This window comes from Paroedura picta, chromosome 3, assembly GCF_049243985.1.
Source record: "Paroedura picta isolate Pp20150507F chromosome 3, Ppicta_v3.0, whole genome shotgun sequence".
NCBI lineage: Eukaryota > Metazoa > Chordata > Lepidosauria > Squamata > Gekkonidae > Paroedura > Paroedura picta.
In genome coordinates, this window is record NC_135371.1 from 172,385,353 (window position 1) to 172,412,995 (window position 27,643).

The window sequence follows — 27,643 nt, forward strand, 5'->3', positions numbered from 1 at the left end:
GATCCCTGGCCCTAAAGAGGCACATCGGACCTCAACAAGGGCCAGGGCCTTTCCAGTCCTGGCCCCCACCTGGTGGAATGAGCTCCCAGGGGAGATCAGGGCCCTCCCCAAACTCTCACAATTTTGCAGGGACTGCAAAAGGGAGCTCCTCCACCATGCATTTGGTGGGGCCGACTGACCCATAACATCTACAGGTGTCCGTCCCCCCGCCAGACTGAGAGATCAAACCTACCAAGGGAGTGTCAAAGTTATGGTTGAAATACTGCTCTAATTGTTCTAGTTGGTATGTTATTGTTATTGTTATATTGATATTGATAGTGTTCTACGTAAAGGAATGGGAAGGTGACTGTAAGCCGTTTTGAGCCTCCTTCGGGTAGGGAAAAGCGGCATATAAGAACCAACTCTTCTTCTTCAGTAATATCGGGGCTCTCTCAGCCTCCCCTCCCTCACAGGGTGTCTGTTGTGGGGAGAGGAATGGGAAGGCGACTGTAAGCCGCTTTGAGCCTCCTTCGGGTAGGGAAAAGCGGCATATAAGAACCAACACTTCTTCTTCTTCTTCTTCTTCTTCTTCTAAATGTTCCAAAATGTTTTATGTAAAACCACCCAGAGCCGTAGGGAAGGGCGGTATAAAAATATAAACAAACAAACAATCCAGCCTTCCTCAACCAAGGTTTCGGGAAACTCTGTGGTTTCTTGACAGCCATAGAAGGGGTTTCCTGAATGGGAGTTAATGAATGTGTCTATTAATGCGTACACAGCTACTATTCCCAATTATATTCTGCATGAGGATTGTGCCACTCCTGGAGACTCCTGAAGAACGTTTCAGGAGTTTCCCAACAGCTTCAAGGTTGAGAAAGACTGCTCTAATCTCTACACCCACAAGGATTTTGGCCTCCTGCTGTCTCGGGAAGCCCAGCCCAAACTGGGCGCTCACACACCTCATCGCAGAATTAAAACTGAGCACAGCAGGAACTCTGTTCAGGGGAAACTGGGCAGGTAAATGGAGGTTTGTGAGTGGCACCCAAGACATCACACAGCATACAAGGACCATACTTCTATGGTCACATGTCCTCTGACGTCTAAATGCCCTTTGCATCTCCTGAAAACAAAGGGAACAAGTTTTCTTCCCCCAACATTACTGTTAATCATTTACAAATGCGTTCAGATTTCCTCCCTATGGAGCAATTCCTTAGGGAGATGCATCTGTCTCCCTCTCCCGTCGTTTTCTATGGGGAGCTGTTTCCTTTGGCACGCCCCCAATCATAAAATAATAGAGCTGGAAGAGCCAGTTTGGTGTAGTGGTTAGGAGTGCGGACTTCTAATCTGGCATGCCGGGTTCGATTCCCCGCCCCCCCACATGCAGCCAGCTGGGTGACCTTGGGCTAGTCACAGCACTGATAAAACTGTTCTGACCGGGCAGTAATATCAGGGCTCTCTCAGCCTCACCCACCTCACAGGGTGTCTGTTGTGGGGAGAGGAAAGGGAAGGCGAATGTAAGCCGCTTTGAGCCTCCTCCGGGTAGAGAAAAGCGGCATCTAAGGACCAACTCTTCTTCTTCAGTAATCTCAGGGCTCCCTCAGCCTCCCCCTCCCTCACAGGGTGTCTGTTGTGGGGAGAGGAAAGGGAAGGCGACTGTAAGCCGCTTTGAGACTCCTTTGGGTAGAGAAAAGCGGCATATAAGAACCAACTATTCTTCTTCTTCTTCTTCAGTAATCTCAGGGATCTCCCAGCCTCCCCTCCCTCACAGGGTGTCTGTTGTGGGGAGAGGAAAGGGAAGGCGACTGTAAGCCGCTTTGAGACTCCTTTGGGTAGAGAAAAGCGGCATATAAGAACCAACTATTCTTCTTCTTCTTCTTCAGTAATCTCAGGGATCTCCCAGCCTCCCCTCCCTCACAGGGTGTCTGTTGTGGGGAGAGGAAAGGAAAGGCGACTGTAAGCCACTTTGAGCCTCCTTTGGGTAGAGAAAAGCGGCATATAAGAACCAACTCTTCTTCTTCTTCTTCTACTATGGTGGTAACCGGCTCTCCTCACCACTTCTGATATGGCTTGTGTTTTCTTATTAAATCGTCTATCATATCAAAGAATTTTTGTTAAAATAAATGATGAAGTCCACGCGCCAGTCTCTGCTAAATGACCTCTCTGCAGAGGCTACGTTGGGTGCAGCTGAATTTTTAACGGTTGGTTGTTTCTCGAACCAGAGCTAGGATGGTTTTAAACCAGCCTATTGCACCTTGTTTTAGCTTATACTCCTGGCTTATTCTGCCCTGTTCAGCTATATGCGCCTCTTATTGTTTTATGCCAATAAAGGTATTATTATGATGATAAAATAAATAAGGTAAAGGTAAAGGTAAAGGTATCCCCTGTGCAAGCACCAAGTCATGTCTGACCCTTGGGGTGACGCCCTCCAGCGTTTTCATGGCAGACTCAATACGGGGTGGTTTGCCAGTGCCTTCCCCAGTCATTACCGTTTACCCCCCAGCAAGCAAGCTGGGTGCTCATTTTACCGACCTCGGAAGGATGGAAGGCTGAGTCAACCTGGAGCCGGCTGCTAGGATCGAACTCCCAGCCTCACGGGCAAAGCCTTACCACTCTGCGCCACAAGAGGCTCTTAAAATAAAATAAATAAACGCATTGGCAAAGGCTCCTTTAACCAGGCAACCATCCCACCCCACCCATTCCTCACCATTTACCATTGAGAGCCAGGAGCACCTCAAACACTAACAGATTTGGTGGCAGGGAATGAGTTTTTGTGCGTGACAGCTTCAGAGACCGCTAGAATGTACGTGAAAAAGTGAGCAGTGATTCACAGAAGCTGCTGCCCTGCCAGGAATTTTGTGAGTCTTTAAGGCAGTGGTCCCCAAGCTTTTTATCACCGGGGACCACTCACCGGGGACCACTCAGCGCCTTTTACTGAGGCCCGGTGGGGGGGGGGTAGTTTACTCCTCTACTCTCAACCACTGCCCTAACGCTCTCTGATCGCTATGGTCATGTTTAAACATCCCTTCAAAATAAGATGCAGACACGCCACAACAATGAAGTGTGTTGTAAAGGGCTGGGGGGGGATGAAGTAAAGGGCCGGGGGGGGAGAAGAAGGCGTCCTTCGGAGCCCACCTCCAATTAGTCGAAGGACCACATGTGGTCCGCAGCCCCCAGGTTGGGGATCGCTACTTTAAGGGGCTCCTGGACTCTGGCTCTTCCCTTCAGACAGACTAAACGGCGACCTATCGTGAGCTTCCGTGAAGTGAGCAGTGACTCACGAAAGCTTCCTTTCCTGCCTGAAATTTTGTGAATCTTTAAGGTGCTCCCGGACTCTTGCACTTTCTACTGCAGCAGACAGACTCACACGGATCTCTCTTACCCATGGAAACTAGTGGCTGGGAACGCCCCGGTGATTCGAGGGTTCTGCACGTAACGGAAGGTCTTCTGCAAACGGCGCTGCACCCCGCCATACTGGACCTTAACCCGTGCTTCTCGGGGTTTGGGACTGCCGTGGGTCCGGCAGACGATTGATTGCGGTTCCACAGGTTCCTCGCTGCAGGGATGGGAAAAGGCAAGAAACTAAGCAACTGTTTGGAGAAGGCCCGTGTGATGAAGAAACAAGGTCAGAACATAGCAGGGTTTTGATTAAAGGTGCATTTTCTTGGCTGCGCATCCATGCTCTTTTGTAGAGCAAAGCTCCTACTGAAGTCCTCTGTTGGGCAAACCGAATTGCATCAGGTTTTTAGCTTTTATCTCTAGTAGGTAATTCAAACACAGAAATCCTAGGTTTGGTCCTTTCAGGCAGCTTAACTGTGGCCTTCTAATCTGGCTCAAAAAGATATGGAGCGCACAGCCAATGGGTCGGTGAGCTCACCTGAAGTTAGATAAGGTTTTGTATAAGATTAAAGTTGGCCTCATCTGGACAGCCCAGCCTTGCGTGATCTCACCAGATCTCAGAAGCTAAGCAGGGTCCACCTTGCCTAGCATTTGATTTCTTCTATATAAAAATTTTAAAACACTGAGAAGGAAGGAAGGAAGGAAGGAAGGAAGGAAGGAAGGAAGGAAGGAAGGAAGGAAGGAAGGGAGGGAAGGGAGGGAGGGAAGGATGGAAGGAAGGAAGGAAGGAAGGGGGAGGGAGGGAGGGAGGGAGGGAGGGAAGGAAGGAAGGAAGGAAGGAAGGAAGGAAGGAAGGAAGAAGAAAGAAAGAAAGAAAGAAAGAAAGAAAGAAAGAAAGAAAGAAAGAAAGAAAGAAAGAAAGAAAGAAAGAAAGAAAGAAAGAAAGAAAGAAAGAAAGAAAGAAAGAAAGAAAGAAGTCTGAGAGATAAATACGAAACGGGAAATAAAATGGAAGGATGTGTGTTAAGTTTTCAAATTGTTGCAAACTATTACAAATGTTTAAAGAAAAAACTATCCTCTTTTTTTATGATGCTGCCAATAATGAAACTAATATCGTCACCTTCAGCCTAGTGAATTTCTTTACCCTTATTTACCCTTATTACTCTTATTCTGCAAAACCACAAGTCACTGACTCATTCTTTTCTCTTTCCTGCAAGCCTTGCCTAAGCCTTGCCTAGTATTTGGGTGGGAGAACTAGATCGTGATTTGGAGGAAGGCAATAGTAAACTATCTTGGAACATCTCTTGCCCTGAAAACTTGGCCAGAGTCACCATGAATTAGCAGTGACCTGACAGCAAAAAAAAAAAAAAAAGGAGGAAGGAAGGAAGGAAGGAAGGAAGGAAGGAAGGAAGGAAGGAAGGAAGGAAGGGAGGGAGGGAGGGAGGGAGGGAGGGAGGGAGGGAGGGAGGAAGGAAATTGGAATAGGAAGGAAGGAAGGAAATTGGAATAGGAAGGAAGGAAGGAAGTGAGAGAAGGGAGGCAAGCAGGCAGGCAGGCAGGAGATTGGAAATGGCGTGGGAAGGAAGGAAAGAAGGAAGGGAGGGAGGGAGAGAAAGAGAGAGAGAGAGAGAGAAAGAAAGAAAGAAAGAAAGAAAGAAAGAAAGAAAGAAAGAAAGAAAGAAAGAAAGAAAGAAAGAAAGAAAGAGAGAGAGAGAGATGCTCTATTTAAGTGCATTGATTTCTAAGGACAGAACTTGCTCTTCATTCATTCAGAATTCAAGTTTGCAGAACACAACCTATAAAGCCCCAAATGGCTCAGATTTGTGGATCTGAAGGACCATCTTCACCCGGGTGTTTCTGCCCTGGAATTAAGATCACAGGCAGAGGACTAACTGCCCCATCACAAAGAAGCTCATTTGGTGGGTAGAAGAGGGAGGGCCTTTTCAGTGGCAGCCCTGTGGTGACGGAACAGCTGCTTGACAAAGGTGGACCTGGCCCCGTCATTTTCGAGCTTTAGGAAGCAGTTGGAAGAGTTGTATGTAGGACAGCATTGCGTTAAACAAAATTTGAGTCCAGGGGCACCTTTAAAACCCACAACATTTTATTAGGGGCGTAAGCTTTCATGTGCGTGTACACTTCTTCAATTCACAAGCTGTCTTTTCTGATTTAAAATGTCGGCTTTTATGTTTCTGATGATCTCCTTTCTATGTTTTTTTTTTTTTGAAACACAGCTTGGGAAGGAAGGAAGACGGCTAAATAAATATTTTAAACAGATAAACTTTTATCAGATCGATCCCGGAGATGTCAGGGACCTAAACAGTTTAAAACATTGCTTCTTAGAGAACTAATTGGTCCCTATTCTCCATTTGGATGCCAGAGCATTGTATCCCATTACCCCAGCAAGGAAGGACCCATGACTCACAGGAGGCAAGGGAGGTCCCCGACATAGGCGGCAATCTCAGAGCCTGTCAAAAGCTCTTTCCCAGCGATGGTCAGCCGAGTGCCTCCAGCAATGGGGCCAAAATGAGGATGCAAGTCCAGAAGCGTGGGGTCCTGAGGAGAGAAGTTACCTCTTAGGGGGTTGTGATTGCTCATCACAAAATCCAGACTTGGCCCTGCGTCAATCTCAGCAGGATCATGTGGGAAGTCCGCAGTATGGGAACAACATGGGGAACAGAAAATGTCTACTTCCCCGTCCCTAGGTCCCCTTTTTGGTGTCCACTCCGGTCAAGAGGAGATAAAAAATAAGGCCAAGGCCAATCGTGGAAAATCAGGCAAAAATATATTTTGTTACTGAATTAAATTTCCCCAGATTGCATAGGCATTTGGCCAGCTGCACAGGTTTTGAAGGATCAGCCCCCCATTCAAAAGACCTGAAATGGGAAACACAAACAGTGAACTCTTAGGGCTGATCCTGCGTTGAGCAGGGGGTTGGACTAGATGGCCTGTATGGCCCCTTCCAACTCTATGATTCTGTGATTCTATGAGCAGGGGGTTGGACTAGATGGCCTGTATGGCCCCTTCCAACTCTATGATTCTGTGATTCTATGAGCAGGGGGTTGGACTAGATGGCCTGTATGGCCCCTTCCAACTCTATGATTCTGTGATTCTATGAGCAGGGGGTTGGACTAGATGGCCTGTATGGCCCCTTCCAACTCTATGATTCTGTGATTCTATGAGCAGGGGGTTGGACTAGATGGCCTGTATGGCCCCTTCCAACTCTATGATTCTGTGATTCTATGAGCTGGGGGTTGGACTAGATGGCCTGTATGGCCCCTTCCAACTCTATGATTCTATGATTCTAACTCCAACAGAAATCCAAGTTGAAATGTTAAGAGAAAGCAGGGCCTATTAAATCTTTGGTTCGATTGGCTACTACTTTGTATGTAATCTGTTATATATATATAACGACACGGAATTAAATCTGGTTAAAATTATACAAAATATATTATATTAAAAGTTAAAACACAGGTCCTAAAATATCAGTCACACACAAAACTGCTAGATCCACCGGCAAAGCTGGTTGGAGAAAATCGCAGGGAATTTTTTGAAAATTAATTCAGCAATAACATATATTTTCACCTGGTTGGACACCATCTGCTTGGACCTTATTCTTTATCTCCTGTAACTGTTGTGGCTCTTTATTTTCTTGTCGGCTGCTGTCAAACACTGACCTGATAGGTAAAGTTGCTGGCAGAAATGCCTGGTGGGCGATCCCCAACGGTGACCTCGACCGGGCCAGATAACCCTCGTTTTCCTGGGGGTACATCACAGACAATCCTGTGGGAAGCAGTAGAAGGACTTTATTGTGAGAAAACCCGATTGGGAGTTTGAAAAGGTTTAAGGCAGCAGAGGTTGGCAGCAGAGCATAACGCCTTGGGGCTTTCGTAAAGAATTCAAAGATTCCAGTCCTCATGATGGCCATTTTCTATTTTATTCGCTCATTTCATTTATACCCCCCAGCCACCCAGCGTGATGAACACTGGTCTCCTCTCCTCCATTTTATCTTCACAATGACCCTGCGAGGTTGGTTAGGCTGAGCATCTGCGACTGGCCCAAGGTTATCCAGCAAGCTTCCACTGTAGAGCAGGGACGTGGATTGGGGTCTCCCAGATCTGGGTCTAGCACCCTAATTGCGACACCACATTGGCCAGTTCACCCGACCAGCTTACCGTGTAGAGACAAGATACAGGGCCGGATCCGGGACGCACAGCACGTTGGCCACCATCACAGTGTCAACTATATCCTCGAAGCGATGACCCAGGTTGGACCCTGTCACTGTGAGAGACGTGCCGCCCTCCAAGGGCCCAGTGAGGGGACTGATCTGGAAAAGAGGAATACGGCGTCAAGAGGCAGCCAACTGGCTCTCCGGATTTTAATAAAAAGAGACAGAGGGTGATGGAGGGCTGGCATGAGATTTCGGGGAGATGCTACACATCAGGGAAGAGCCAAGGGATTGGAGCTCATGGAGGTAATTAACCCGGATCAAGATGTTACTGGAGCTACGGGGTTCACTCGATTAGGTTTACCGCATGGCCTGCTTATCTGAATCTTATGCATTCGAACTGCTAGCGAGTCTGTTTTCAGTCGCAATCAAAGGAAAAGACCGACAACGAAGTCTCTATCACTGGCTAAATTAAGAAGCAGGAAGCAAAACAGAAAGGCCCGATCGTTTTATCAGCAACAAGCCCCATTTCTGTTTTCTACAGTTCGTTGCCGGCATCAGGTTTCGGAGGGCCCTGAGCCTAGGGGCTCCCTTCTGCCCACCACCACTGCCCCCTCATGCCTCCCTTTCTGTCCCCCTCCACCTGACTCTGCTGCCACCTCTTCCGGCAGCAGTGAATTCCACATGTTAATCACTCTTTCGGAGAAGTGCTGACTTGGATCTGTTCCGAGCCTCCTGGTTGCTATAATTTCAGATTCCGTCATGGGAGCCCTCTCCCCCAAGCAATCCAAAAATGGTACAGCCCCCCGCTACGGCTTTCGCCACCACATAAAACTTAGACAACTTAGACCAGGGGTAGTCAAACTGCGGCCCTCCAGATGTCCGTGGACTACAATTCCCATGAGCCCCTGCCAGCGAATGCTGGCAGGGGGCTCATGGGAATTGTAGTCCATGGACATCTGGAGGGCCGCAGTTTGACTACCCCTGACTTAGACCCTTCCGGCTACGGACCAGCCGACTCAACCGCACCGAGCCTTACCGAGTGGATGAGGGGCGAGGGGCAAGTGGGCACGACAGCCTTGGTGGGACACTGTTCACTGTAGACGCAGCTGGGGGCCCCCCTCAGCAGGCACCAGACGCAGCGGAAATTCCTGGGAGCGGCCTTGCAGCGGCTGCAGTCCGAACGTCCAGCGGAACAATTGTACAGCTTCACTGGGCGGGGAGCAAGAAAGGAAAGAGGTGATTGACTCGAAGAAGAAGAGTTGGTTCTCAGATGCTGCTTTTCTCTACCCAAGGGAGTCTCAAAGTGGTTTGCAGTCGCCTTCCCTTTCCTCTCCCCACCACAGACACCCTGTGAGGGAGTTGAGGCCGAGAGAGCCCGAGCGTCAAAGAATTGAGGCTTTTGAACTCTGGTGCTGGAGAAGACTCTTGTGAGTCCCTTGGACTGCAAGGCGAACAAACCGGTCAGTCCTAGAGGAGATCAGCCCTGACTGCTCCTTAGAAGGCCAGATCCTGAAGATGAAACTCAAATACTTTGGCCACCTCATGAGGAGGAAGGACTCCCTGGAGAAGAGCCTAATGCTGGGAGCGATTGAGAGCAAAAGAAGAAGGGGACGACAGAGAATGAGGTGGCTGGATGGAGTCACTGAAGCAGTCGGTGCAAACTTAAATGGACTCCGGGGAATGGTAGAGGACAGGAAGGCCTGGAGGATCATTGTCCATGGGGGTTGCGATGGGTCGGACACAACGTCACAACTAACAACAACAAAAACCCCAATTCCTGACCCTAACCGATCAGTCCACCAATGAATGCTTTGTGAACTCAAGAACCCCAATGAGGACGTAATACAAGTTTCTGCTCTTCCTGTCATGTGGTTATGACGTCACATGACTGCCATGTGACTATCAACAGCTGGAGGATTAAAATGTAGCTCCCTTATCTGCAAAGGTTGAAGACCAATGGCCCTTCTGCATCGAAGCTTATCTTTGCATCCATAAGACCTAGAAACTCGGCTTTTTAAATAAAATATATATTATCGCCAAAGTGATGAAGACGCGGAATCCTGCAACCAGGATGGGCTCGAGATGGTTCACAATATAGTTAAAAATACACAAGCAGCTTAAACACGCACACATATGCACACAAAGAGAGTGCTAAGATTATCGCCACGCCCCTAATCCATCCATCCTCCCCCACACCTTGCTCACCGGCCAGGTCTCCGTGGCTATCGAGGCGCTGGTCATCCCCCACCAAGACATAGAGGGGGGCAAGGAGCTCCGAGGTGGGCTGGGTGTAGGTGTACGTCCGGGGCAGGCACTGCACTCGGTGGGAGGTTCCCCTGTCCCCTTCCTCCAGCGAGGCTGGCACCACGACGAGGGTCTCCTCCACTTGCAGCACACAGGAAAGCTTCTCTGAACCCTTGAGAGGTAAATCGCAAAGTGAGATTAGGCTCTACCTCCCCCCCCCCTCCGCAGCAGCCCACCCACAAAGCCTGCGCACCTTCCGTCCCACCCTCCTCATGCACAGCCCCGCCTCAAAACCCATCAGACAATCCCTACGGTCCATGGGAGAGCGAGTGGGGGCCACGCCCAGCCCAAATATCAATCCTATTTGGCACCTGCAGGCAGAAACCCCCTGGCCAGAGAGGCTGCCCCCTTCACAATCAGCAAGCCAGTGGCGTGACAAGCTACATGCACACCCCACTAGCACAAATATGCCACGCCCAATGACCAGAATTCATCAGTGAGGCCCATTTCAAGAGGTTAAAACTGTGCGCAGAGCCTTCCAATAGAAGAACTCTGAAAGTTTATTCTATTTATTTTGTTTGTTTCTGTCGAGATTTATTGGCCGCCGCTCTTGACCAGGTCAGCTCGCAGCATCTTACAACCATGACAGAGAAGACAATAACCTGACAATAAGACCCCAACTGAAAACCCCGCAATAAAACCCCCATAAAAATTAACAAAGCCACGGCAACTGCTAAACTGATGTTCCTGGCAGGCGCTGGACGCCACGTTGTCAATAGGAGGAGGGTGGAATGGTAGACATGAAAATTATCCAGAATAAAAGGGGTGGGTGGGGAAGAGGTCTTTAAGAGCATTCCCTGGAAAGACTACAGTTCCCAGAATTCTTGATGTGAGGGGAGGAGAGACACCTGACAGTTTTAAACCTCTTCACCTCCATAAGGAAGGACCGACAACCCTGCCTTTCCCAGTCATTATAATATTTATTCTTGTTATCTATAGTCCACCGTTCTTGCATTCATATTAGATTCATGGAGGACACGTCTACCATGGCTATCAGCCATGGTGGCTGACGGGAACCACCACATTCAGAGGCACTAAGTCTCCGAATCCCAGAGCCAGGAGGCAACATCAGGGGAAGGCCTCAGCCTCTCGGCCCAGTTATTGGCCCTCCAGAGGAACTGGCCCCTGTGTTAGGCAGGATGCTGGGCTAGATGGACCCTCCCTGGTCTGACCCAGCAGGATCTTCTGAGGATCTTCTCAGGGGAAGGCCTCACTGCCCTGTTGTTGGCCCTCCAGAAGAACTGGTTGGCCATTGTGTGGGATAGGATGCTGGACTAGATGGACCCCTGGTCTGACCCAGCAGGGCTCTTCTGATGTTCTTAGGCTCTCTGCCCTGTTGTTGGCCCTCCAGAAGAACTGGTTGGCCACCACATGAGACAGCAGACTGAACTAGAAGGATCCCTGGTCAGATCCAGCAAGAGTCTTAAGTTCTCACTGTGACTCCAGGAGGATTGCACATCAGCCAGTACAATCAACTAAACGGTACATGCATTTAGGATTCCAGAAATCTGGAACCATCAGAAAGAACTGGAGCATCAATATTAACATGACCCTCAACGTGGTGCAGAAATTACATCCTAGGATCCTACGTACAATAAGCGAAATACAGCAGTACAGACCACAGTTCTCTTCCTCTCCCCACAAGCAGCACCCAGGGAGCTAGGTGGGGCTGAGAGAGCTCTGAGAGAACTGCTCTAAGAGAACAGTTCTCCGAGAACCGTGACAGGCCCAAGGTCACCCAGCTGACTGCACATGGAGGAGAACTGGGGAATCAAACCCAGTTCTCCAGATGAGAGGCTGCCGCCAATACCTTTGAAGAGCCGATACCTTCGGCTTTCAACCTCCCCAACTCACCCCTACCAAGTGCAGGTTCCAGGCGATCAGGCTCAACGGCATTTCGACGCCCACAGGGATCAAGTGGGACTCGGGAACAATCTCCACACTGGGGCAGGATGCAGGGCCCTGGGGGTCTTCGGTGGGCACCTGGAAGAAAAGGGGGAATTCAATGCAGCCGCTGGCCTAGTGCAGACTGACTGGCCAAGGTGGGGAGCCGTACGGAAAAGTCTGGAGCAAAAGAAAAGAGCCAGAGTCCAGGGACACATGAAAGACTAACAACATTTGTGACACGGCTCGCTCCTTCAGATATCAAGATGTGCAGCCGTGTTAGTCTGTCTGTAGAAGGAGAAAAGAGCCAGAGTCCAGGAGCACCTGAAAGACTAACAAGGTATGGGGTAGGGGAGGAGCTTACATGAGATGCACGTGGAGAGGTGAGCAGTGACTTACAAAAGCTCATGTTGTTAGTCTGTAAGGCGCACCTGGACTCCTGCACTTTTCTCCTGCTACAGGAAGACTAACACAGCGACCCATCTTGGTACCTGAAGAAGTGATCGATGATGTCCTGCATAGCGGAGGGGGTTAGACTAGATGACCCATGAGGTCCCTTCCAACTCTATGATTCTATGACTCCCAAAAGCTCCTCCCCTACAGCACATGATGTTAGTTTTTGAAGGTGCTACTGAACTTTTGCTCTTTTCTCCTGTAGTCAAGACTGCTGGGCTAGGATTTGGGGGACCCCACTTAGAATCCCCGACCGTCTCAAGCCTAGCCTACCTCGCAAGGTTGTGAGGATAAAATTATTATTATTATTATTTATTGGAACTGGAGCAGGGGAGAATGATGTATCAAGGCGATGTCAAAATGAAGTGAAAATCACGCCTTGCCCGTAGAATCAAGATTTGGAGAGAAGGGCTTCCGGGAAGTTACTCACTTTTTCGTTGTAGATCGGCCCCTCTCCGTTTAGGCAGGGGCCGCCAGGGACACACTGGTGACTGGACGGGCACCAGTGGCACATCCACGGACTGCCCACGCAATCCCCACACCTGTGGAAAGAGAAGGAGAAGACCTGGAACTAGTTATCATGCGAAGGGGGGAAAATGGGTCAGTGTTCTGCAAACTGGTTAGTTCTTTTTTTTAAAAAAAAACAACCACCAAAGTTTCTTACAGCTGTTCTTGCAGAGCAGTTCTCTTAGAGCTCTCTCAGCCCCACCTACCTCAAGGCAGCAAAGGGCTTGAGAGTTTCAGCAAAGTTTCAAAAGATGGAAAATTTTTAAAAATCAGTAATATTTTTAATGATGATGAGAAGGCTGGGCCTCAGTCCTCGGGTTAGTTTCCTTCACAGGCTTTATCCCTGGCAGACAGGGTCGCCAACCACCAGGTGGTAGCTTGATATCTCCTGGAATTCTAACAGATCCTCAAGCGATGGAGTTCAGTTCCCCTGGAGAAAATCGCTGCTTTGTGGACTTGCCACCCTCCAGGCGAGAGAGCTGAAGAAGACCTGGGTATTATACCCTGCTTTTCAATGCCCTAAGGTGGGGGCCGTCAACGTCCAAGGCCCGGTACTGGGCCACCAACGCCAGCCACGCCTGGCTCTCCCCCCCCCCCTCCGCAGCAAAAAGCTTGCCAAGGTGTGAGCAAAGTGGCCGCTTCACTCACAGCCCAGCTAGCTTCTTGCTGGGGGGGGGGGAGAGGCAGGCACGGCTGCTGGCGGACACAAACCCACATGCATGGCAGCCAACGTGGTAGACCCAAGTTTGAATCTCCTGCAGTCATGGAAGCTTGCTGGGGGACCTTGGCCCAGCCACACACTCCCAGCCGTAGCCTACCTCACAGGGTTGTTGTAAGGATCAAGTGGAGGGGAGGAGAAGGATGGATGGCACTTTGCTTCTCCATTGGGGGCGAAAGGGCAGAAATGAACTGAACTGATACGACTCACTAAGCTTAAATCTTTTCACGCCATCCCAGTTCTAACACCTCCTCTCCAGCCAGATTCAGCTTTTCCCGTAAACGACCATCCTAGAACTGTACTTCCAAGCCCCCCCTCTGCAAGCACCCCCACCGTCCCCAAATGCACTCACGGCGTTGCGTTGGCCAGCTGGCTCACGGCATTGCAGTCATAGAAGGAGAATCCCGTGGAAGCCACCACCACGTCCCTGAACATCAAGGCCAACGCCACCGTCAGGTGATCTGTGGAAGGAAGAAAATGAACATACACCTAAGAGGCGTCAGGGAAGTTCTTCCAACTACCCATCATGCCACAAGGGTATAAGAGAAGCCATGCTAGATCAGGCCAACGGCCCACCGACACTGTACAGCCAAAACACAGGGGCCATCCGGAGATCCACCAGAGGGGCCAGAACTTCAGAAGCCCTCCCACTGCGGCCCCCCAAGCACCAAGGAGACAGAGCATCCCTGCCCCAGATACAGGAACAGAAGAGAAGCCATGTTGGATCAGGCCAATGACCAACCCAGTCCAACAATCTGTGTTACACAGTGGCCAAAACTCAGGGGCCATCAGGAGGTCCACCAGTGGGACCAGAACTCAAGAAGCCCTCCCACTGTGGCCCCCCAAGCACCAAGGAGACAGAGCATCCCTGCCCCAGATATAGGAACAGAAGAGGAGCCATGTTGGATCAGGCCAATGACCAACCCAGTCCAACAATCTGTGTTACACAGTGGCCAAAACTCAGGGGCCATCAGGAGGTCCACCAGTGGGACCAGAACTCAAGAAGCCCTCCCACTGTGGCCCCCCAAGCACCAAGGAGACAGAGCATCCCTGCCCCAGATACAGGAACAGAAGAGAAGCCATGTTGGATCAGGCCAATGACCAACCCAGTCCAACAATCTGTGTCACACAGTGGCCAAAACCCAGGGGCCATCAGGAGGTCCACCAGTGGGGCCAGAACTCCAGAAGCCCTCCCACTGAGGTCCCCCAAGCACCAAGGACACAGAGCATCTCTGCCCCAGATATAGGAATAGAAGAGGAGCCATGTTGGATCAGGCCGATGACCAACCCAGTCCAATAATCTGTGTTGCACAGTGGCCAAAACCCAGGGGCCATCAGGAGGTCCACCAGAGGGGCCAGAACTCCATAAGCCCTCCCATTGTGGGCCTCCAATAACCAAGAAGACAGAGCATCTCTGCCCCAGACATAAGAGAAGCCATGTTGGATCAGGCCAATGGCCCACCCAGTCCAACCCCATGTGTCACGCAATAGCCAAAACCCAGGGGCCATCAGGAGGTCCACCAGCAGGGCCTTCCCACTGTTGCCCTCTCGTAAACACCAATAATACAGGGCATGACTGCCCCAGATATAATGTTCAGTCTAATAGTTCAGTGGCTAATAGCCATTCATGGAACTCCATACATTTAGCTAGTCCCTTCTAGAAGCTGTCTGTCCTTATAGCCACCACCACGTACTGTGTCAGTGAATTCCACAGTTCCTGATTCTTTGGGGGAAGAAGGACTCCCTTTGATTGGTAGGAAGTCCACCACTCTATTCATTTTGTGGACTGCCCACGCGTGCTTCTTTCCCTGCCTTCTCTATCCTGTGCATAATTTTGTAAACCTCCATTACGTAACCGTTCAATCGTTTTCAGGATTTCTTTAAGCAAGCAGCAAAGCTAGGAAGGGGTGACCAGAATTGCCAACTTCCGAACCAGCCGCTGCAGTTTGGTGTAGTGGTTAGGAGTGCGGACTTCTAATCTGGCGTGCCGGGTTTGATTCCCCGCTCCCCCACATGCAGCCAGCTGGGTAAACCTTGGGCTCACCACAGCACTGAGAAAGCTGTTCTGACCGAGCAGGAATATCAAGGCTTGAATGGCCACTTAAGCATTATGCGCATGCATTGCCCTGGCTTACCTTTGCCTTCCGGTGTGGGCGGCACCTGCTCAGGAACTGGCGAGAAGCAGCGAACCCAGGACCCTTCAAGCTCAGCGGGGCTGTCTTGGGACCCAAAGGCACAGTGGTATGTCTCCCCCTCGGCCAAGACCGGGAGGTCAGGAACCAGCATGGAGACCTGGGTAAGGTAAGGAGTTAGTATTTTTCCCGGAACGCAGAGCGATCGCTTTCTCTGCTTTTAACACCGCTTTGTATTTTAAAGACAAGGATAACAGGTGACACCTTGTTATTAGCTGGGCAGCCAAAGCAGTTTACAAATCTTAAGCAAACCCTGAAGAAACCTCAGAGAGCTAGTGTGGTGTAGTGGCTAAGAGGGATAGACTCTACTCTAGAGAGCTCACGCCTTGAATAAATTTTTGTTGGTCTTAAAGGTGCTATAAGGGTAAAGGTAAAGGTGCAAGCACTGAGTCATGTCTGACCCTTGGGGTGACGGCCTCTAGCGTTTTCATGGCAGACTCAATACGGGGTGGCTTGCCAGTGCCTTCCCCAGTCATTACCGTTTACCCCCCAGCAAGCTGGGTACTCATTTTACCGACCTCGGAAGGATGGAAGGCTGAGTCAACCTTGAGCCGGCTGCTTGGATTGAATTCCCAGCCTCATGGGCAGAGCTTTCAGACAACATTTCTGCTGCCTTACCACTCTGCGCCACAAGAGGCTCAAAAGGTGCTATAGGACTCTATTTTTCTAGAGAGCTGGGTTTGATTTCCCACTCCTCCACATGAAACCTGATTTAAGGGGGGAGGGGACGGGACCTTGGGCCAGTCAAGATTCTCTCCAGCCTCTCTCAGTCCCACCAACAAGGTGCCTGTTCTGGGGAGAGAAAGGGAAGGCAATCATAAGCCTCTTTGAGACTCCCTAGGGCTGAGAAAAGCGGGGTACAAATCCCAACTTCTCTTCTTCTCAAGTTGAATTGGGAGCCAATTATCCCGTTAAAGATGGGGTCGTTATCAATCTTGTGGGAACCTGGTGAAGGGCAGAAGCAACATCCAGATAGCCCTGCCTGTATTTGCTCCCAGGGGAAGAGAACTTGCTTGCAAAAGGCTTGCAGGGTGGAGAGGAGACCCTTGCAGTGGATGTTGCATTACGAGGGTGAACAGGTGAATTAGCCCCACGCCAGAATTACATTCCCAAACACTCCACCCTTCTCATCCACCTGTGTCCGTTCTTCTCTGCTCTGATTGGCCGGGGACATCTGTTCCACTCGCAGACATTGGCTCTCCGTCCCGTAGCTCCACAGCCAGTGATTGGCTTCCTGATGGCGCTCACATTCCAGCTTGCGGGTGCACCTGCCAATCAAGAGCCTGCATTAGAGGGGGGACGGCCTGTGGCTTTTAAAAGCCGCAAAACGTGACATTCGACTAGTCCTCAGTAAAAACTGACCTGCTCTGCAGGACGCACCATCCGCAGAAGGGGTCTTGGGCACGCAGGCACGAGTCGCAGTCGTGAAAGAGGGGGCATTCGGAAACAGGGACTTTGGAGACCTGGGTTGGAAAGAGAGTCTTTAAAAGGCAGCTTAAATTCTGACATACCTTTGCACTGATCTACTGTGTGCGAATCACAAAGTTTTCATGGGTAAGAGCCGTGGGGTGGTTCTCAATAAGGGATAAACGGGAAGGCTTCGAGGAAAACTGGAGCGGGGCTTTGATTTGGGGTCTCGTTGTGGGGTTCAGGAGTAGCAGGCCGTACACTTGCAGAATGACCGTTCAGGTGTTCCAAGAAGGAGAATCAAGCTGTTTTGCCAAGAAGAAGGCAATTTGCTTTCCCCCGCAGACCCAAACTGGTCTTTAAGTGTAAAATGCCTCGCAAATACCACAGAGGATGTGGGTTTTCTACCCTACCTTCTGAAGATTCACTTTACACCCCGTAGAATCATACACCACAATGTATCGGTTATTCTTTAAGGGTACCACAAAGCTCCTGGTTCAGTTCTGCTCTGTGTGTGTGTGTGTGCATGTGTGTGTGTAAAGTGTTACCAAGTCACAGCTGACCTACGGTGACCCCAGCAAGGGGCTTTCAAGGCAAGCAAGAAGCAGAAGTAATTTGACATTGCCTTCCTCTGCAGAGCCTTCCTTGGTGGTCTCCCTTCCGAGGACAGACTCTGCTTAGTTTCCAGTTTATGGCAATCCCAGCATGGAGCTTTCCAGGCAAGGGGGAAGCAGAGGTGGTTGGTCTTTGCCTCCCTCTGCAGAGCCTTCCTTGGTGGCCTCCTGTCGAAGTACTGACCCCTCTTACCTTCCAACTTAGCTTCCCCAAAAGGGATTTTCAAGGGAAGAGAGAAGCAGAGTCAATTTGCCACTGCCTTCTTCTGCAAAGATTTCCTTGGTGGTCCTCCATTTTGACGTTGCTTAGTTTCCAACTTCTGGCAATCCCAGCGAGGGGCCAGTGAAAAGGACACAAGTTAGCTTCCGATATCTGATGATATCGGGCTACACCATTCGGCCTTCCCTCCCCAGTTCTGCTACAAACACAAAAGAAAGGACTGCGTCCCAGTCGTTTCCATGAAAATCAGAGCTGGGGCAGAACTTCTCCTCCAAATTGATGACAACAAAAAGCAGTGTTGTAGTAAACAAGGGGCAAGGGGGGGGCAGAACTCGAGCCCATGCAACTCACCTGTGAGGCCGTCATCACGTAAAGGTGGGTCCCACTTCCATCTAGCAACAGGTCTGGATTGACCGGGGAATGCTGGCCTGTGGACACCGTGCTGTAGACCTGAGCCGTGGACCCATTCAGGTAAACCTAAACAGATTAAATGGACAATCACTGCCGGTAACTAAAAGGTTTAGGGCAGGGGTCCCCAACCTTTCTAAGCCAGTGGGCACCTTTGGAACTCTGAAATAACATGGAGGGCACAGGGATAAAATGGCTGCCTAAGGGGGTGGAGCCATCCACAAACAAGCACATTGGTCCTCAACGAGGGCTAGAGCTTTTTCTCTCCTCGCCCCCACCTGGTGGAACGGGCTCCCTGAAGAGATCAGGGCCCTGCCTGTTCTCACAGAGCAGTTCTGCCCGTGCTCTCTCAGCCTCCCCTCCCTCACAGGGTGTCTGTTGTGGGGAGAGGAAAGGGAAGGAGACTGTGAGCTGCTTTGAGACTCCTTCGGGGAGAGAAAAGTGGCATATAAGAACCAACTCTTCTTCTTTGAGACTCCTTCAGGTCATGAAAAGCGGGGTATAAAAAACAACTCTCATTTATTTATGTATTTAGGATTTTTACACCGCCCTTCCATATGGCACTGGATATGTGACACTTTTTGTCTGTCCTGGCTTGGGCCAGATTCCGTTTACAAAGTATGTTTAATCACGGCATTTTAAACATACTTTTGTCTCACAAAAGTCTCCACAAAGGACAAATGCCGAAAGAAAGGGACGCTCAGAAGGTGTGGCCACTGCAATTCTTTGCCCCGGTAAAATAAGACAATAACCCTTCTACCCTGAAAAGGGATTTTTATTTTGGCACGAAAACCATCTGGCAACCAAAGGCCATCCCGAAAGCTTCCCTCAAAAATTAATTTATGGAAATCAATTTATACACAGGATCAGGGCGACGCTATCTGGCTCTTCTGTCAGCGCGATGAATTTTGAGTGCCTGAGGCAAAGGACACAAACCGCACCATCTCAGGGCAGGGCCGAAAATACGGGGAGGCAAATAACGGACCGTGAGCGGCCTTTAATGACACCCCAAAATTGGACCCCTGAGGCAGCAGCCTCCTCCTCCAACTGGAAAAAATAATGCTAATAAAAGATGGTGAGAAAAGACAGAAGGCCCAACATGAGACAGTGGCTCCATGTCGTAAGCCAGTGGTCCCCAACCTTTTTTTGGCTGGGGACCGGCAGGGCGACGGCCACGCCCGCGCATCGCGCACGCGTGACCACGCATCACACATGCACGTCTGGAATCGCGCATGTGCGGCACTTGCGCGCATGCGCACATGCGTGCAAGTGCCGCGCATGCGTGGTTTCGGCCGCGCAGCGCGCATATGCGCATGCGCGACGCGGCCCTTATTCCCTCTCCCCCCCCCTCCCGCAGTAAGAAGCTTCCCGGGCCGCAAGACCGCAGGTTGGGGACCACTGTCGTAAGCCACGGCCCTCAGTTTGCAAGACCTGAGCGAGGGTGTTTTGGAGGTCATTAATCCGTAGGGTGGCCATGGGTCAGAAGGGGGCAAGACGGCACTTGACGCCCCCCACCCCCCGCAGAACCAAACCTAGCAGCACCTTAGAAACCAAGAACATTTTCCGAGTTTGAGCTTTGGACAGTCAAACAAAAGGCGCTTTGATTCTCAAAAGGTCATCCGCCGAAAATCTTTCGGTCTCTATGGTGCAACCAGATTCCAATCTCGCTGTCCTACTGCGGACTCTGGCTGTTTCCACCGCAGACCAACACGGCTGTCTTCTGAGACTAAATTTAAACAAATAGTTTTCCCGTCGGCAAAAGGAAACTTGCAGGATGACCTTGGGCCGGGCACAGTTCTCTCGGAACTCTCTCAGCCGCCTCACGACAGAGCGACCGATGTGAGGAAAGGGAGGGAAAGGTGACTGTAAACCCCCTGGTAAGGTAGGGAAAAGCGCAATATAAAACAGTTCTTCTTCAAATACGCCGTGAACAAGCCTAGGACACGTACAAGCTTTGCCAAGCAGTCCTGATCCTCACCGAGAAACAGACATACATGGGGAAGAAAAAGTTTCCACAGAAGAATACAGCACTGGAAAATTCGGGGGGGATATCACTGGTCCCCAAAACAGCAACGCCAACAAATATTTGGTCTAGAGGTTAATCCTCCTCTAATCTGGAGTGTCAGGCTAGATTCCCCTCTCCTCCAAATGCAGCCAAACTGGGTGAACAAGAGCCAGTCACAGTCCTGTTGCAGCTGTTCTCACAGAGCAGTTCTCTTAGAGCCCTCTCAGCCTCACCCACCTCACACGTTTGTGGGGAGTGGAAGGGAAGCCACTTTGAAACTCCTTCGAGTAGTAAAAAATGGCCCAAAAACCCAGCTCTTCTCCCTGGCAGAAAGGGCCATGGGAAAGGAGCTCTCCATGGAGAAAAATTACATTTGGGGAAACTGCCCAAATTTCTTCCACTCATGCTGGGAGAGAGATTTAGCAGGATAGGTGCTAAGAGATTGTTATACGAAACTGGGAAAACAAATAGGAAACCTTATTTTCTGATGTTTTAAATTTTGTCCTTTCCCTTAACCCAAACAATCCAGGTTGGCCAGGGAGATTTCCTACTACTACAACACAAGACGGAGATCGGGTCCCCTGGAGAAAATGGCCGCTGTAGAAAGGGGAGCCACTGTCCCTGTCCCAAACCTAGTCCTCAGTTCTCTTCCCGACCCCCATCCCAGTTCTCCAGGTATTTCCCCACCTCCCCTGAACTGACAGTCCCAACTTTTGACCCTCTCGACAAAACTGGAAAAGAGAAACCCACCCAAACAAACCTCTTAGCACAGCTCGGGCCCCAATCTGACACCCCAATCAGCACACCACATTGGGACTGGGATTGTGTCCCTGAAGCGCTCACAAAGTTGATAAAATCCAGGACAAGGGAGGCCATGGATAGAAAACCTCGAGGCCAGACCATTTAAACCCTTTACCTCGAGAAGGAGCAGCATTTCCCAGCACAATGAAGCATTTTTATGAGCTATCGTGGGGGACATCAAAGCGCACTAATTAAATTGAGGATTTGGCAGCGCATGATGCGTCTCCAGTTCTGGCACCACAAATAAAACTGGCTCGGTCCTCGCCACGCAAACTTCCGGGGAGGGGGGGGCGGAAATTAAATGAAATTGGTGACGAGGCAAGCAGAAAAGCCAGCGTTAACCACCTGAATAAATTTCTTACGATATTTCTTACAATTTTTTTTTTCTTTTTGCAAAACCTGTCCGGTAACCGTGAACCTCGTGGGAACAGAAAGATTGTGGTTACTTTTGTTGACGGTAAAGAGAGGAAGAATCTATGAAGCCGCTCGGTCAGTGGCAGGCCTGCCCTTGACTTTGATCCGGAAACCGCAACTAGTCCAAAATGCAGCCGCCGGGGGTCTTGACAGCAACACCTTGGAGGTCCCACATCCAGCCCATCCTCCATCAGCTGCGCTGGCTTCCGGCTGGATTCTGGATCAGACTTAAGGTTCTGGTTATCACCTTTAAAGCCATACGTGGTCTGGGCCCAATGTACCTGAGGGATCGCCTCTCTGCTTACATCCCCCCAAAGAGCCTTGCACTCTAGCGATTCCAAGTTCCTGGTGATCCCTGGCCCCAAGGAAGCTCGCTGGCCTCCACCAGGGCCAGAGCTTTGTCCATCCTGGCCCCCACCTGGTGGAACGAGCTCCCAGAGGAGATCAGGGCCCTGACGGAACTTGAACAGTTCTGCCGGGCCTGCAAAAGGGAGCTCCTTCACCAGGTGTTTGGTTGAGGTCGACTTGTACTATAACTTCCCAGGGGCCCTCGTCCTGAGCCCCCTCCTATGGCACCCACCATAATTCCGACAAACCGACTGGGCTATCAGTATGAGTCACTTTCCCACATTTTTTCTACTGTTCCATGTTGCTTGTTGTTTCATTCATTACTGTTCATCTTCAGAGGTAGTCAAACTGCGGCCCTCCAGATGTCCATGGACTACAATTCCCAGGAGCCCCTGCCAGCGAATGCTGGCAGGGGCTCCTGAGAATTGTAGTCCATGGACATCTGGAGGGCCGCAGTTTGACTACCTCTGATCTAAGTTATCTGCATTGTTCCAGTTTTATTTTATGTGAATCGCCCTGAGCCTTCGTGGAGGGCGGTATATAAACAAACAAGCAAAAACAAAGTTTAAAAGGACAAATCCAGTCCATATTCTGAGGACACAGAATTCGGAAAGGGGACAGGCTACGAAAGAGAGGAAGGCAAAGGGACAGAATTAGAGCTGCAAAACTGCCAAAAAGAAACATATTTTTCAGATTCTGCCTAAATACATGAAACTGCCTTCTACTAAATCAGAAACTTGGTCCATCAAAGCGAACACGGTTTACTCAGAAAGGCTGCAAAGAAAAATATCAGGCAGTTAAGCCCCCACCACAAAAAGCTGATACTGGGAACAAATTGCACCCAGCTCCTCATTTGGCTGGAGCGTGTAAAGCTCCGTCCCGCTCCCGGAGACTAGGAACAGGGGCGGCTAATGGGAAGAAAGAGGCCTGCTGCTTCCTTCTATTCATCCTGGGGCTGGAAGGCGGTGGAGGGAGAATTGCCCTGGAAGGATACAAGTCCCTTTGGGTACAAGTCCTCCCGACACCGAAAAGGACAAGAGGGATTGTTCCTCCCCTGATTTGGAAGGCCAAAAAGGAGAAGGAAAGGACACCAGCAAAGCCAGTTCCCCTCCCTTTTCATGCACACACGCACACACCCTTTGAATTGTCATGGGTCTCAACTGAACAAAAAGAAAAAACAAGCCGAGAGACCGAGAAAATATTCCAACAATGGACACTGAAGCTTCGGACTCCTACACTGTCGGAAGCCAAGTTCCGCTCCAGACCAGCTTCTGATTTCACCAGACGCAACCAACCCACACTTCTCCAAGTTTATTTCTATCACTGGAACCTATGATGATGCATTCTGTTGACTGGTCCTTTTAAATCGAAATATAATAATATAATAATAACTGGAGTCACCCGGGGATTGAACCTGGGGCCTTCTGCATGCAAACTTCAGGCTCTGCCACTAAGCCCCAGCCCCTTCTGTAAGACATTCCTTCATACACAAAACTATCTGAAGGTGACTTATACAGAATCAGATCCTTGGTCCGCCAAAGTCAGCAATGTCCACTCCAGGGGTGGCCAAATTGAGGCTCTCAAGACCTCCATGGACTGCAATGCCCTGCTGGCAGGGTCTCATGGGAATTGTGGTCCGTCGATGTCAAAAGTTTAGCCACCCCTGTTCTACTCAGATTGGTAGTGACTCTCCACGGTCTTGGGCTAAGACAGAGGTAGTCAAACTGCAGCCCTCCAGATGTCCATGGACTCCAATTCCCATGAACCCCTGCCAGTGAATGCTGGCAGGGGCTCATGGGAATTGTAGTCTATGGACATCTGGAGGGCCGCAGTTTGACTACCCCTGGGCTAAGGTCTATCACAGTGGTTCTTAACGTGGGGGTAAGGACCCCTTTGGGGGGTGTCAAATGACCCTTTCACAGGGGTCATGGCAGGCCAAGCAGCTTGGCCAGGAGGGGGGGCGCCATCCACACAACAGCCTTGTTGGGTAGATCGAGATAAAGCATCCGTCTCTCTGGAGCAGCAGAAAAGAGCAAGATCGGCATGGTGGGACAAGAGGCAGAATGGAACTGAGAAACCCCAGGGAAAAAACAATTTATATACAATCATGAACAAGGGATCTTCATGTCATTGGTCAGTTTGATTTTAATTTCTGTGAAAGAACTCTTGTATAATTTTATGGTTGGGAGTCGCCACAACATGAGGAACTGTATTAAAGGGTTACAGGATTAGGAAGGTGGAGAACCACTGGTCTACCATATCACCTACAACTAGTCCTTCTACCTGGTCATGCCAGGGATCGAACCTGGGACCTACCCAGATATTGGCCAGAAAGGAAGGGTGCAGATGCAGGGGCAGAGCAGCGAAACTGGAGGCATGAAACAGAAGCCATAACCTGAAGTTCTGAAAGAGAAGAACATCAGCAAAGGCGGCGGACAAAACAGAAAGAGAGAAAAGCAGAGAAGCTCGATACTAAGATGCCAAGGAGTGAAGAAACTGGAAAACCCAACCTAGATTGTAGCAAGGAAATGGAATCCAGCTAAGAAAAAGAAACAAAAGAGAAACCGGGCTAGAACAAGATAGAGGGGGAAAATAGGGCAGCAAAACCCGAGACCACAGAAAGAAGCCAAGAGATAAGATGGGAAACCAAAATCCTTGAGCCACGGAGAGATACGGAAGAAACAGGGGGAGAAGAACCATTTCTGTGATATTTCGAGCAAGGAGCCAGTCTATTTTGGGTGCCCAACGAGAACGAGAGGCAGGATCTTGCAAAGAATCCCCGGAACAGACTAGAATACTCCGGAAGCGCAGAACAAATCAAACAGACAGGCCCCGGCAAGCTCTGAACTTACAATCGGGCCTGAGTGCATGAGAGAATCACGTTGAGCTTTGGAAAGGCCTCAAGCCTTCGGAAGAGCACTGTAAACACACACGGGGGATAATCACACACCATCCCCACCCTAAAACCACATGCACTACTCCGGGAAGGGGGGAAGGGGCATGGAGGATCATATTCGCCAAAGGAAGAAGGAGACAAGTTTGAAGATGGCAGGTTTGGGGGAATGTTTGCATGGCGAGCAAGAGAATGCCGAGATAAAAGGGGATTCGTCATCACGCCGGCGTAAGGGGGAGAAAAAGGGAAATATTGACCCAGGAGACAAAGAGCTCTGTTTTAAACTGAGAAGAGCCAGAGTCCGGCAGCACCTTTGCCGACTAACAAAATTTGGGGCAGGGGAGGAGCTTCCGCGAGCCGCTGCTCAATTTGTCAAGGAGCAAGGGGGGTCGCCGAGCCAGAAACAGCACGAGGCCAGAAATAAAATTGGGAAGTGGCTCACACAGGAAAAAGGGGGTTGTGGGCTGGGCTGCAAAAGTGATCGCATCTGCTGGAAGAGGAAATGAGAGAAAGGGAAGAGAAAAGATTGGAGTAGGTCAGGAGAAGCGCCAATCTCTAGGTGGGGCCTGGAGATCACAGCCGGGCTGATTCTGCACTTATTTTGTTTATTCTGTTGTGGATCGATTGGAACTCGGGTCTTCCTCTATCTCCCCCCTCCCCATTGAAACAGAAAAGTGTTCTTCACTTGATTGGGGAAGCCCAGAAGGGGGAGGGGGAGCAAAGCACAGCAGGAGCCTCTTTCTTTTCTTGAAGGTGAGGGGAGAGAATAGGAAACAGCAGAAGAGGGGGAATAAATCCAAGAGTCAAATCTCTGCCGAGAGAAGTTAGGACTTCCCCTTTAAGGAAAGCCTTGCGACCTGGGAACGAGGAAGCCTTTGAACTGACGCCCTGGCCAATCAGGACTTTTCCTCAGCTTTGGAGGCTCGAGGCAGCAAGTTATTCAGGACAAGCAGAGAGCTGCACCTTTAGTCATGCCGATTTTTCAAATATCGAGGGTTATATCCACTCCAGGATATCGCGGGGGGAAGGTAGGGTCACTCACTTGTTGCAGAGGGAAAATCTAAATCGCATTCAGTGTAGATTGCAGGGACTGAATTGACCTGGGATTGGAATAAAAGTTCCGTGCAGATTCAGCCCTGGTCTCCAGACGGCAGGGATTAGGAAAATGGCTCCTTTATTAGTAGATACTACGGTATTGTACTAAGGGATGCCAACCTCCAGGTGGCGGCTGGAGATCATGTCACACCTGGAGAAAATGGCCACTTTGGGAGGTGAACTCTGTAGAATTTTACCCCACGGCGGGCCTCTTCTCCCCAAACGCTGCCCTCCTCAGGCTCCACCCCCCCAAAAAATCTCCAATTATTTTGCAACACAGAGGTGGCGGCCCTAATTATACCCCACTGAGGCCTCCCTGGGTAACACGCCCAACATCTCCAAGAATTCCCCAAGCCAGAGTGGGCAACCCTGCGAGGAGGTGAACCAGCTGACATTTCCTAGAGTCCCTGCAGAAAAGGAGCCGGACCGAGACGCAGCACCTCTCCGAAACGGGAGAAAACAGAGATACCACCTCAGAAAGGCTGCAAAAGAAAAGTATCAGGCAGTTAAGCCCCCACTACAAAAAGCTGACACTGGGTACAAATTGCACCCAGCTCCTCATTTGGCTGGAGCGCGGAAGGCACTGTCCCGCTCCCGGAGACTAGGAACAGGGGCGGCTAAAGGGAAGAAAGAGGCCTGCTGCTTTCTTCTATTCATCCTGGGGCTGGAAGGTGGTGGAGGGAGAATTGCCCTGGAAGGATACTTTACCCTTTGGGTACAAGTCCTCCCGACACCGAAAAGGACAAGAGGGATTGTTCCTCCCCTGATTTGGAAGGCCAAAAAGGAGAAGGAAAGGACACCAGCAAAGCCAGTTCCCCTCCCTTTTCATGCACACATGCACACACCCTTTGAATTGTCATGGGTCTCAACTGAATGAAAAGAAAAAACCAGCCGAGAGACCGAGAAAATATTCCAACAATGGACACGGAAGCATCGGACTCCTACACTGTCGGAAGCCAAGCTCCGCTCCAGACCGGCTTCTGATTTCACCAGACGCAACCAACCCACACTTCTCCAAGTTTACTTCCGTTGCTGGAACCTGCGGCCATGCCTTCTACGGGATCTTACGCGCTACTCGGGAATTCCAGAACTAATAAACAACGATAATATTAAACACGATGATCCGTCAGCAATAAATGCTGCTTATGGTTTGGGTTTTTTTATGGGGGAAACAACCGTAGAGATCTTGTATGCTTCCGTCAATATCTCCCAAAGGTGCCTGGGATAATTTTTTTAAAAAGAATAGTACACAATTCAACGGATTAACTGTTGGGTGTGGGGTTGCCAGCTTTTGTTTGGGAAATACCTGGAGATTTTGGGTGTGGAGTATGAGGAGCAAAAAAAGCTTTACACTAGGAAAGCAGTGTGTGAAGTTTTCCAAGAGGAAGTGGAGTCCGGTCTAACCTCCAGTACGAATTTCCAGAAACAGAGAGCACCTCTGAGCATGTGCAGAGTGACTCTTTCACAACCAATTTTCTATGGCTGCCGACCTCCAGCCAGGGGCTGGAGATCTCCTGGAATCACAACCGAACTCCAGGCAACATAAAGCATTAATTCCATGTCTCCTAGAGAAAATGGCTGCTGCAAAAGCCATTTAAATCCCATTCTCCAAGGCTCCACCCTCAAACCCCCAGGTATTTCCAACCTGAAGTTGGCAATCCTACGACCTCCCCACATCTGGGGATAACCAGATGTCTTTTCTATGCTCCCCTTTTCTCTACCCAAAGGAGATTCAAAGCATCTTACAAACACCTTTTCCTTCCTTCCCCTACCATAGACAACTGTAGTAACGAGAGAAGTGCTATGCAAGCTCTAAGAGAACTGTGGCTAGCCCAAGATCACCAAGCTGACTGCGTGAGGAAGAGTGGGAAATCAAGATGAGAGTCTGCCCCTTTTG

General features: G+C 50.1%; 1 protein-coding gene across 14 annotated transcripts in view; it reads right to left on the minus strand.

Annotated features, from left to right (window-relative positions):
- PLXNB3 (plexin B3) overlaps positions 1–27,643 on the minus strand; it is an 81,045-nt gene that overhangs the window by 38,611 nt on the left and 14,791 nt on the right. For 13 of the 14 annotated variants that reach the window (XM_077329624.1, XM_077329620.1, XM_077329617.1 and 10 more), the window contains 13 exons: positions 18,134–18,259; positions 16,904–17,004; positions 16,677–16,809; positions 15,485–15,641; positions 13,702–13,810; positions 12,555–12,666; positions 11,642–11,770; positions 9,689–9,899; positions 8,520–8,692; positions 7,488–7,639; positions 6,990–7,095; positions 5,738–5,868; positions 3,359–3,532 (listed from right to left, as the gene is read on the minus strand). In XM_077329624.1, coding sequence (XP_077185739.1) covers positions 3,359–3,532; positions 5,738–5,868; positions 6,990–7,095; positions 7,488–7,639; positions 8,520–8,692; positions 9,689–9,899; positions 11,642–11,770; positions 12,555–12,666; positions 13,702–13,810; positions 15,485–15,641; positions 16,677–16,809; positions 16,904–17,004; positions 18,134–18,259 — 1,814 coding nt within the window. The remainder of the gene's footprint in view (positions 1–3,358; positions 3,533–5,737; positions 5,869–6,989; positions 7,096–7,487; positions 7,640–8,519; positions 8,693–9,688; positions 9,900–11,641; positions 11,771–12,554; positions 12,667–13,701; positions 13,811–15,484; positions 15,642–16,676; positions 16,810–16,903; positions 17,005–18,133; positions 18,260–27,643) is intronic. The other variant, XM_077329614.1, reaches the window with a different exon arrangement.